The following is an 11,534-nucleotide window of genomic DNA, read 5'->3' as shown; positions in this document are numbered from 1 at the left end:
AGTTACTATAACGGACTCATGAAAAATGTGGCCATGGAGGGATGGAGGTCATGCATGGGCTTGGTAACATGGATTCTCACTCACCAAGGCCAGTCTGGCTACAGCCACTGCTGCGTGCCCAAACTGCCAACAGTAGAAGCCAACACTGAGTTCCCAATTTGGAAATCAATCAGCCACCTGGTGGTGGGTTGTTTACATAGGACGGAGCAGGGCTTTGTTCTCACAGGGATATCCAGTAACTGTGACATGGATTTGCCTTCCCTGCCCACAATGCTTCTGCCAAAATCACCATCTGTGAACCTATAGGATGCCTTATCTATATGTCACGGCATTCCACAGAGCGTTGCTTCTGACCAAAGAATTTCTTTTTTTTTAATTATTTATTTATTTATTTGGCTGCACCAGGCCTTAGTTGCAGCACACAGGATTTTTAGTTGTGGCATGTGGGATCTTTAGTTGCAGCATGAGGGCTCTTAGTTGTGGCATATGGGGTCTAATTCTGTGACCAGGGATCAAACCAGGGCCCCCTGCATTAGGAGCATGGAGTCTTAACGACTGGACCACCAGGGAAGTTCCCAAAGAATTTCTTTTACAGCAAACGAAGAGCAGCAATGGGCTCAGGCTCATGGAATTCACTGGTCTTACCATATTCCCCATCACTCTAAGTAGCTGGCCTGAGAGAACAGTAGAATGGTCTAAAAGACTCAGTTATGGTACCAGCTGGGTGGCAACATCTTGAGGTCTTGGGTAATGCCCTTCAGGATACAGGATGTACAACTGACATACGGTGCTGTTTCTCCCAAAGCAAGAATTTGTGGGTCAGGAAGCAGTACTTCTCTAGCAGAATTGTTGCTTTCTGCCTCTGAAACTTTGGGCTCTGCTAAACTAGAGTATTAGTTCTCCAAAGAGAAATATTTTCACAGGAGACACAGCAGTGGTTCCTTTAAACTGTTAATTAAGACTGGCCCTTGCTACTTTGGGTTTCTCTTGCCAGTGAATCAACAGGCAGAGAAGGTTATTGTACTGCCTGGGGTGGTTGGTCCTGACAGTCAAGGGGGGAATGGGGAGGCTCTTTACCAAGCATTCTCATCTCCTGTGATTAAAATCAACAGCAAAACTACTACAAACTAATACAGGAAAGAGTGCTATTGGCACAGACCAGAAACAAAGGTCACCCCATCAGGCTGGGAATATGAAATGGGGAGTGGAAGAGTATTTATAAATACCAGCTAAAACAACACAACCAGTTGCAGGAATGAGGGCAAAACTTTTCTTCTTATTTCAACGTATTTTTGGTTTTAACCAAAATTTTCCTTCCCCTTCCCATCCCTCTACTGTCTAAATAAGTTTTACACATTATTCATCAGTAATTGTTACAGGATATCACAGGGCAGTGTGACTTAGCTAGAAGAGAAGTGAACATCACGAAAATTACAAACTTATAGACTTTGTATCCTCTTTTGGCAGGGGAGGGTTAGAAATGAACTTTTTCTTTTTTCCACATGGAAAAACCAATTGATCTGACATATTTTCATTGTATAGGGATAGGTACATCATGTTAAGCAGAAACACAATTTCACTGTAGCTTGCTTTCAAATTTTATTTGAAAGTTAAGTATGGTGAAAATAGGTATTTATGGATGCCAAACTGACAAAGGGTGGGATGGCTTTGTACTGTGTCACCTTAGCTAAGCTGGAATCATATTTCCTAGAATTCCCTTTCCTCTATGGTTCTAGGCTAGGTTTGGCCACAGGAGAAATTTCCATAATATTTGAAAGGTAGAAGAGAAGCAGCTATGTTTATACTTGGAAGGTCGCTGCAGAGTAAGGTGTCATTGCAGCTCAACCACAGTGTTGTAGACCTGTTGGTTCACTTTATTGGCGTGAGGCAAGAGCCCAGTCTGCAGCTATTTCAGCTCTCATTGGATCTCCTCCTTCAGCTTCTTCTAGGTGCATTTTTCGCTCTGGGATGAAAGACACCAGATTCTCCTACTGATCTCTTGAGTCATGGAAGTTGGAGGCTTGGAAGTAGTGAAAGAAAGAAGGGAGTTCCAGTTTCCTGTGAGTGTCATCTTTTCCTCAGAGGTTCCAGTTATCCCCTTCCTCCCCACTTCATGTCCACTTTTCATTCCTCACTGCCTACCCTGGCTGCTTGAGGTCTCAGGACTAGGTGCAGAAGCAATGGCTGTACATGAACAGTTTAAGTAGCTCCCCTAATTACATAAGATCAAATTTCCATAATAAATGCCTATTCCATGTCACCCCTAGTGGTTTGGATTCTCTGATCAAACCCTGTCAGCTCTGTGGGTTGTAAACATCTTCTCTCAATTTGTGACTTGTCTTTTACCTTTGTTCATGGTGTCTTTTATTGTACAGAAGTTTTAAGTTTGAATGCATCAAAATTTATTGTGTTTCTTGTATGTAAGCAATTCTTCCTTGTCCCGAGGTCATAAAACTATGCCCTTTTGAAAAAAGAAATCTCCTTTTTTCTTCTTTCCATATGTATAACCAAGTACTCTGTCCACATTTTTACGATAGCTTTATAAGTGTTGATATTGGGTAAGGCAATTTCCTTTATCTTATTTACTTTTTTCAAATTGTCTTAGATATTCTTGGTGTTTTATTCCACAGTTTTTGAATCAATATGTCAAGTTCTATAATTGGCATTTTTTAAAAGTCTAATTGCATTTAATTTTTAGATAACTTCAGGAATAGTTGTCATCTTTTGACATTGAGTCTTCCCATTCATTTATTCAGGTCTCATTTTATGTCCTTCAATACTGTTTTCTACTTTTCTCTTTAAATATTTCACACATCTCCTAAATCTACTCCTATATACCTTATAGTTTATGTTGCAGTTATGAATGAGGTATTTTTCTATTACATTTGCTAATATTTATATTTACCAATTTTTATATATTGATTATATATCCAACAACTTAAGTTTTCTGATTAGTTCTAATAGTTTCTCTGTCAACTTGCTTGAATTTTTTCTGTAAATAATCATATTGTCTACAAATAGGAGTAATTTTACCTTTTCCTTTCCAATTCTACATCTTTCTTTTTGTGTCTTATGGCATTGTATCACCAGTACATAGACACAATGGACACTACAATACTGGATATACTTCTTATTCCTGACTTAAATTAGGGCTACTTCTAAAGTCTCATTTTTAAATATAATTCTTGCTGTAGATTTTTTAATGACTGCTCTTTATCCTTTAGCTTGGTAAAGCGTATACTTTTTAAATGAATGAATGTTGAATTTCACAAAACTTTTTCTGTATCTATTAAGATGATTATATTTTTTCTTCGATCTGATATAGAATATTACTTTGATGTCTGCCTTTTCATCCTGAAATTTACTAAAGGTGTCACTTTTTTAAAAGATATTTATTTACTTTCTTATTTATTTACTTATGTTGGCTGCACCGGTCTTTGTGGCATGTGGAATCTTTTTTTTTTTTTCAGTTGCAGCATTCGGACTTCTTAGTTGCAGCATGCATACGGGATCTAGTTCTCCAACCAGGATCGAACCCAGGCCCCCTGCATTGGGAGCGCAGAGTCTTACCCATTGGACCACCACGGATGTCCCCAAAGTGTCATTTTCTAAATGATTGTAGAATGTTATTGTGTTCTTCTGCATCTATTAAAAGTATCACATATTTTTCTTTAATCTGTTAATATGGTGTACACCTTAATAGATTTTATGATGTTTTCTTACAGTCCCAGGACAAACCCTACTTGATCATGATAATTTTTTTATATAAACTACTAAATTTGATTTGCTAATTTTTTACTTAACATTTTAGCACCTTAGCATCATAAGGATAATTGGTTTAAAATTTTTTGTCTCAAACTATTCTTTTCTGGTTTAGATATCAAGGTCACACTAGCCGCAAAAATGATTTGGGTAGCTTTCCCTTTTTTCGACTCTGAAACAGTATAAAAATCAGGATTTCTTGTTTTATAAAACTATTGGGATGGGATTTAGGGGGCTGGAAGGGAGAAATGGTTTATAAAATTTTGATTACCAATGAACAGTTAGTGGCATATTATTTTCTATTTTTTCTAAAGTCAATTTTGACAATTTATATTTTTCTAGAAAATGATCTATTTCATGTTTTCAAATGTGATAATCCCTTACAATAAAATGATCTCTATTTTATTTCTAGACTTGCTCTGCCATCATTCCCAATAGTGTTTATTTTGCCTTTTTTTTCATTTTTTTCCTGAAATTTATTTATTTATTTATTTTTGGCTGTGCTGGGTCTTCGTTGCTGCACAGTAGGCTTTCTCTAGTTGTGGCAAGCAGGGGACTACTCTGTGTGACGGTGGGCAGGCTTCTCATTGTGGTGGCTTCTCTTGTTGCTGTGCACAGGCTTCAGTAGTTGCAGCACATGGGCACAGTACTTGTGGCTCTGGAGCCCTAGAACAAGCAGGCTTCAGTAGTTGTGGCATGTGGGCTCAATAGCTGTGACTGGTGGGCTCTAAAGCGCAGGCTCAGGAGTTGTGGCGTGCTGGTTTAGCCGCTCCGCGCCATGTGGGATCTTCCCGGTCCAGAGCTCGAACCGGTGTCCCCTGGGTTGGCAGGCGGATTCTTAACCACTGTGCCACCAGGGAAGTCCCCTAAACAAGATATTTAAATTACATTTTTTTTTTTTTTTTAATTTAAGGGCTTGCTCAGTAGCAAGGGAGTGTGGCCAGGGTTTCTGCTTCACAGACAGTGAGCTGATGAGCGGAAGCCTGAAGGCTCCTACTGGCCGGGTAACTCTCCAGAGATCACCAGCAAGGCACAGCGAGCTCGGCGTCCTTTTCCCCATCGCAAGGGGATGGGGGTGGGGGGTTAATGCGGAAAGAGGGAGGGCGCTGGGCCACACAGGCCTTTGGAACGTCGGGGCGCGCGGGAGCGAGCGGGAGGCGGCGCCTGGGCGGCGGGAAGAAAAGGCTCGGCCAGCCCGGCCCCGCCCTGTCCAATTTAAGAGCCCTCGGCGACAGCTGCGGCTGTTCCTGGACAACAAGGCTCTCTCCCTTATTTAAAGCAGGTGTCCTCACTCGCCTCTCGCGCTGCCCACACACTCCAGAGGTCCCGGCTCCCTTTCCTGCGCCCGTCCGGGCAGGGGCCGCGCGATGCCCAGCCCCGGACCGCGAGGCTGCCGGCCGCCAACCACCTCGGGTGCCCGGGTCCAGCCCTCGCGCTCCGGCCGCTCTCCCGCGCCCGCGTCTCCTGCGCGGCCGCGCCACTCGGGAGGCCCAGGCCTTCCCCGCACGCCCGGACGCTTCGAGTCCTCCTTCTCCGTCGAGGCCATCCTAGCCAGACCCGACCCCGGCGCGGCCACTGCCTCCCCGCTGTCAGTCTCCCGCGGCGCCGCCGGGGGCCTCTGGACCGCGGCCTCCCGGCCTCCCGCCCCGGCTCTGCCCGGCGCGTGCCCGGCGACGTGGCTGCCCACCTACCTGAGCGCGGCGCTCGACCCGCCGTGCCCCCAGTCCCTTGTGCTGCCGCTGCGCGCGGCCCACTTCTGCGGCCTCCGGGGCCTCGGCGTCACAGGTACGAGGTGGCGGACGGCCGCGACGGTGGGCACGGGACAGAGGAGAAGTCCCGGAGTTTGAGAGCCACACGCGGTTGGAGTGGGTGGAAACTCTATGACCCTTGACCCTGCAGTTGACACGGGGCGGAGAGAGGGCCCCACACCGGGTGGGTCTGCCCGGCCCGCCGCTGAAGTGGGAGAAGGTGTGTGTGAGGCCGGTGCGGAGCGGGAGGTGCGGGCGGGCCAGAGGAGCGCTCGGAAGACAACCGGGGCCAGCGCAGGGCTGCAGGGGGCCCGGGCCCCGCATCCCTGGACGGGGGACTGGTAGATGCCCTTGCTCCCTCCCACACTGGCTTTGGATAAGACTCTTCCCCAAAGCGGCTCTTGTCGCGAACCCAGGGCCCTGTCTTAGCGGGGAGGAGCGGATGCTGCTGCGGGTACCCTTCAGCGAGGAGCTGTTAGGAGTTAGCAGACCCGGTTACCGCCTCCACTGCTCACCTCTGTGTGAGCTTAGGGTCCGCATTTCGCTGCTCTGAGCCTGCTTGCTGACAGCTCCTGGGGCTCTGGGCCCTGGGGCGCAGGCACTTAAATCCCAGTGAGACTTTAACCACTGAGGTAATTTTCTCCTCTAGCATTAACATCCATCTACATGAGTTTTTGCCACTTTTGGCTATCTGGTTCATGCATCCCCGTGGTTCCCATGAGGGAAAACAGGAGCAAAGTTAGTGCAAGCCTTGTTGACCCAACCAAGATCCTTGTAAGACAATCTTACCTGGTTCCTACTTCCTGGGCTCCCCCCATCCTGCATCTCCTCAACTCCTTTCAGCTGGGCATTCCTCCTAACCGTGTGGGAGAGAAACCCTGGTCTCCCAACCCCATCCAAACTCATGCCACTGAATGAGAGCCACAGCCTTCACTCCAAGCCACCTTTTTCTAACATCCCCACACACCTCAGGTCTGAATTGCAGTTTACTACTTTGTATTATGGTTGTCTCATTTTCAAGTTAGTTTTTGCATGGGTATTACATCCACACAGTTCAAACTTCAAAATGTCAACTAAGATATAGTACAGAGAAGAGTCTCCTCTACCACTCCTGTTCCCCAGCCATCTGGTAATCCCCACCCCACAGGCAGCCAGACACCAGTTTCTTTATTCTTCCAGTGGTATTTTATACATATTTAATACTTACACACACATGTCTATGCGTGAAAATAAATACACATATACATATACACACACATTCTTCTAACCCCTCATACTAGACACACTGCTCTGCAGCTTACTCTTTTCACTTGACCTTGTATCAGAGGTTTCTCCTTGTAAGTCCATACAGAGCTTCTTTATGCCACAGAATGGTCCATTGTAAGGATGTACTATTTAAATCTCGCCCCATTAATTATTTCTCATAGTTTGCTATTAATGCTTATGTTTATGGTAAGCGAGGTGGGCCCAGTGGTTGGGGTCTTGGGCAGCCAGGCCTCACTCCCTTCACCTGGGCAGTTTTGTCGGCCAGCCCCAGAGCCTCCCCAAGGCTAGTGGGAGCTGAGGACTCTTAGCACAGTACTTGTCAGGCCTCTGTCTGGAGCACTTCCCTCCAAGCTAGCTCAGTGGCTCACCTCCTCACTCCTTTGGAGTTATGACTCAGGTACTGATCCCTGGTGGACCAATCTCCATCTCCGCTGGCCCACAGCTCTATGAGCTGAATACCACCCTTGTGTGCATTAGAAAAGGCCACCCCCTGACTTCAAGCAGACCCAACACCTTGTCAGGGAAGAAGAATTAGCCTGTGGAGAGTGGGCAGAACTTCAGACGCCACTTACCCTCTCAGATGGGTACCCGGGTGCAGGGCACAAGCTGTACATAGTGGCCCTGTTCAAGTGTCACCTTAGTGAGGTGGCTACCCTTTCTAAAGATACAAACTATCCCCCCTCCCCCCCCACACACATACTTACCCTGTCCTTCCCTGCTGTATTCTTCTCACTAGTGCTAATCATTTTCTGACATACTCAATATTTTTCTTACTTGCCTTTTTTACTGTTAGGGATTTTCTGTTTTGTCCTGGAACCATGCTTGAAACATAGTAGAGCCTGAAACATAGTAGACATTAAAAAAGTTGAATGAACAAAAAGGAGGAACCTTCACTCTTTATTCAGAAGAAGGGTCCCTTCTCTGTTCATCCCATAGGGTTTTCCTGAAGTGGCCAAGGAAAGGAAAAGAGAGATGGAGATTTGGCAACTCCTCTTAGGGCCAGAGATTACATCACTCGGTTGAAGAATAATGGAGGCCGAAGTGGTCTCACAGCACGGTCCCTTCTTTCTCACGTGTTTTATTTCTGCGCAGTCTCTTCCCACCCTGCCTTCTTGCTGTGTTACCTGGCTGAGGGTAAGGCCGGGCAGTGGAGCTATGCACTTGTTTTCTCTCCTCTAAGATGAGAGGGTAGGGAGTCACTGGCTAACCTCTCCTCCTGCTAATTATTCTTCAGGCTTGGAGCTGGCTCACTGCTTAGGCCTCTGGGGTCCCCGAGACTGGGCCCAAGCGCAGGCCCTTCAGAACACGGAGAGATCCCAAAAGAGGGTTCGAACCATGTTTAACTTGGAGCAGCTGGAAAAGTTGGAGAAAGTGTTTGCAAAACAGCACAATCTAGTGGGAAAGAAGAGAGCCCAGCTGGCAGCCCAGCTCAATCTTACAGAGAACCAGGTGAGAGCAAGGACTCCTGTGGGGCTCGGGCTGCACCTAGCAACAGATACGACTCTTTCAAAGACCCTGAGTTGGGGCTGGGAGGGATTTATGGGCCTTAGTCCTCTGTGCCAGGCTGATGGGGGAGACAGGCCCTAACCACTGGCACATTCCCTTCCCTATATGATGAAAATAATAGTCCCATTTGAAATCACATTATGGAAACAGCACATGGTGTTAATCTAGAAATTTATAATGTTTCCACACTAAATAAGGTGCAGACAGTGAAATTAAGTAGGTATTCAAGGGACAAAATATTAAAAATAATCACCATTCCCTTGACCCTGTATTCCCCTCTGGCTACTGCATTATCTCTCTGCTCTTTTCACAGGCAAACTTCTCAAGAACTGGCTATGTTCTCTCCATGTACTCACCTCCCATCTACTCTTTAACTCATTGCCACGTGAATTCTTTCCCTACCATTTCACTGAACCTTCTCGTCAAGGTCTCTAATGACCTCTGTGTTGCCAAAGTCAACAGATGCTTTACTTTCCTCATCTTACCCCACCACTCAGTACAGTCAACCACTGCTTCTCTTATTGAAACACACTCTTCTCTTGGCTTCCAGATACCTCACTCTCTTGGTTTTCCTCCTGGCTCTCTGGTCCCTTCTTTTCAGTTGCCTCTGTAGGCAACTCTTCTCTTTGTGACCTCAAATTTTCCTCCCTAGACGATTTAATCTATCCCCACGAGCTTTACATACCATCTGTAAGCCAATGGCTCCCTACTTTGTATCTTCAGCCTGCCCCTCTTTTCTGACTTGTACATCTAACTACCTTCTTGAGGCCTCCACTTGGATGTCTTGTGGGCAACCATTTTAAACTTAGTAAGTCAAAACCTCAATTCCTGATTTTTTTTTCTCCCAAAATCTCTTCCTTTTCCCACACATGGCAGCACTGTCCACCCAGTTGCTCAAAATACTTAGTCATCCTAGATTCCTCTTTCTCCCCCACTTCCAATCCATCAGCCAGACTTCTCACCTCCACCTCCAAAATACAACGGGAATCACTTCATTTCTCTCCATTGCCCCTCAGTTTCAAATGGGACTGTTTTTCTCATCACACAGGGAAGGGAGTGTGCAGCCCCAGCTCTCGCTGGACCACTGCAACAGTCTCCCCAGCTGTCTCTCCAAATCTGTTTCTATCCATTCTTCACACAGCTGCCAGATGTGCAATTTACTTGAGAGGTAAATAGGACTATGTCACATCCCACTTAAAAGCTCAAAGTTGACGCTTCTAACCCATGGCCTTCACAGTCCTGGGTGATCTGGCCCCCACTGACCTCTCCACTTTCCCTTCCTTTGCTTTCCCCTCTCTCAACCGTGTCTGCCATGCTCTCCTCCTTTTTGGTCCTCAGACCCTCCGAGCTTGGTTCCCCTGCCCTGGGTTGCTTTTCTCTGTCCCTGTCGGGCTGGCCTCTCATGCTCTGAGCCTCAGCTTAAGTGTTGGTTCTTCAAGGAGGTGCAAACCCTTGTTCGTACCCCCAGTTGTGTTTGTATATGTCTCCATGTTTGTTATGAGTCTCCCTCCACTAGACTGTGAACTCCACGAGGGCAGAGACCATGCCTCCACCGCTCACTCTCATCACCATCACCTAGGGTGGTGCCTAGTTCTTATCAGGAGCTTAATACATACTTGTTGGGTGAATGAGTGGTGACCGGAATTAGAGGGAAGGGTGTGCTTCCCTTAGAATGAAGAGTAAATTTTGGCCAGAGAGGAGGGGGCACTGTGGGAATGGGGGAAGCAGTGGGAACTGCTGGTCACATTCTGATCTCTTCTCACTGCCTCAACTACAGGTGAGAGTCTGGTTCCAAAACCGCAGGGTCAAGTATCAGAAGCAGCAAAGGCTGAAGCTGCCAGCTGCATCAGCCACGGCTGCCTCCGCAGATGAGCCCTCCAGCAGCTCCGACACCACCATCCAGAGAGAAGACGCAGAGTCAGGAATGGACAGCCGAGGACTGGGACAGAGGCTCAGCCCAGGCTATCTGGACTAGTTCTTCCCGGGGGCACCCACTGGACCTCCCTGTTCCACTTCTTAATGAAGAGCTTGCCAGGTCAAAGGGCATCAGGGGAATCTGAACTATAAAGCAGGAGTCCCCCCTTTTCTATATTGACCCCGGGAGCTGTAATAATGCAAATGGTCACGGGTACAGACTTTGGCCTTCAGCTATGTCCTTGGCCAAGTTACTGAACTTCTGAGGGCTTTTTTTTCCCACCTGTATCATAGGTATGTTGATAACTTAGACCTCCAAGGCCTGAGATGTCTATAAACCACTTATAGTGTGCCAGGCTCAGTACTAAGTGTGCAGTAACTAGTAAGGCTTATAGGTCCCCTTCACCTGTGGGAGGAATATCTCACCCCTGGCCTCTCCAGGGATTAATCTTTGCCTAGCCTGGCTGCAGAGGAGAGAGGGCCTCCTTGAATCAGTATCTGGACATAGAAGACTCTTTCCCACTGGAGATGGTGGAGCTGAGAGCAAAGAAAGAAGCGTAGACCATTTAGTCCACTTCCTCTCACAGAAGTTCCCAAAGTTTTCTTATTTTATCTGAACCATTACCACTCTCAGAAGGAGCTCAGACCCAGCTGCTTCCTTGGAGCAGACATGCTGCCCTCAACACCATCTTTTTCCCTCTAGCTACTCAACTTGACCCCCTATCCATCTTTACATAGAGAGATTTAACTCTGCCTTTGCCCAGACTGGCATTTTGTCATAAAATCTGCTGTATTATTATTCCCCAACCCGACCCTCACCCCCCTTCACAACCAGTTCTCTTGGCTCCCATTCCTTACCAGGAATCTGCTCAGTTTCTCTCCAAGAAGCATAGCTGATAGCCTACGCTTGTGAAGCCTGCCACCAGCATTTCCAGAGCTAATTTCTCTAGCACTCAATATTCCCTGGCGGGCCTCTGTTGAGGGTATTAATTTAGAATATAGAATGACTTCTAGTGTTGAGATGAACTGGTGGAAGGATGTCTGCCCTGCCACCTGCTGGTGAGAGAGGGCATGGTCATGCTCTCCAAAGTTTTCTGAGGGAGGGAGGAAAGGCAGGGAGCAGGGATGGCCTCGGAAAACCGCCTGCCCCCAAAGCAGTGGACCATCATCTCCAGGCCCAGGCTGCAGTTGGAGTGAGGCCAGGGTCCAGCTTCAGGAACCCTTTATGTTCCTGTCTTTCGGGAAATCCTTCTAATGCTGGACCTAGTCAGCTCTATTAAAGGAACATAGCTGCATCTGCCTCTTCCAGGAACCACTGGCTCACTTTTTTTTTTTTTA

At 47.0% G+C, this 11,534-nt stretch overlaps 1 protein-coding gene across 1 annotated transcript; it reads left to right on the top strand.

Moving 5' to 3' along the window:
* The first annotated feature begins 5,129 nt into the window (after positions 1–5,129).
* Positions 5,130–10,257, top strand: NOTO (notochord homeobox). Its single transcript, XM_057743378.1, has 3 exons — positions 5,130–5,547; positions 8,011–8,225; positions 10,060–10,257. The coding sequence occupies exons 1-3, from the start codon at positions 5,130–5,132 to the stop codon at positions 10,255–10,257; spliced, it is 831 nt and encodes a 276-aa protein (XP_057599361.1).
* Positions 10,258–11,534: the final 1,277 nt, after the last annotated feature.

The sequence above is a fragment of the Hippopotamus amphibius genome, chromosome 7 (assembly GCF_030028045.1).
Source record: "Hippopotamus amphibius kiboko isolate mHipAmp2 chromosome 7, mHipAmp2.hap2, whole genome shotgun sequence".
NCBI classification, from domain to species: Eukaryota; Metazoa; Chordata; class Mammalia; order Artiodactyla; family Hippopotamidae; genus Hippopotamus; species Hippopotamus amphibius.
This window is presented reverse-complemented; position numbering and strand designations above follow the sequence as displayed.

Bases quoted from the DNA above. Each gene is read 5' to 3' on its own strand.
- NOTO (XM_057743378.1), top strand. From the start codon at position 5,130: ATGCCCAGCCCCGGACCGCGAGGCTGCCGGCCGCCAACCACCTCGGGT. The intron at 5,548-8,010 runs GTACGAGGTGGC...ATTATTCTTCAG, and splicing joins CCGGGGCCTCGGCGTCACAG to GCTTGGAGCTGGCTCACTGC. The intron at 8,226-10,059 runs GTGAGAGCAAGG...CCTCAACTACAG, and splicing joins TCAATCTTACAGAGAACCAG to GTGAGAGTCTGGTTCCAAAA.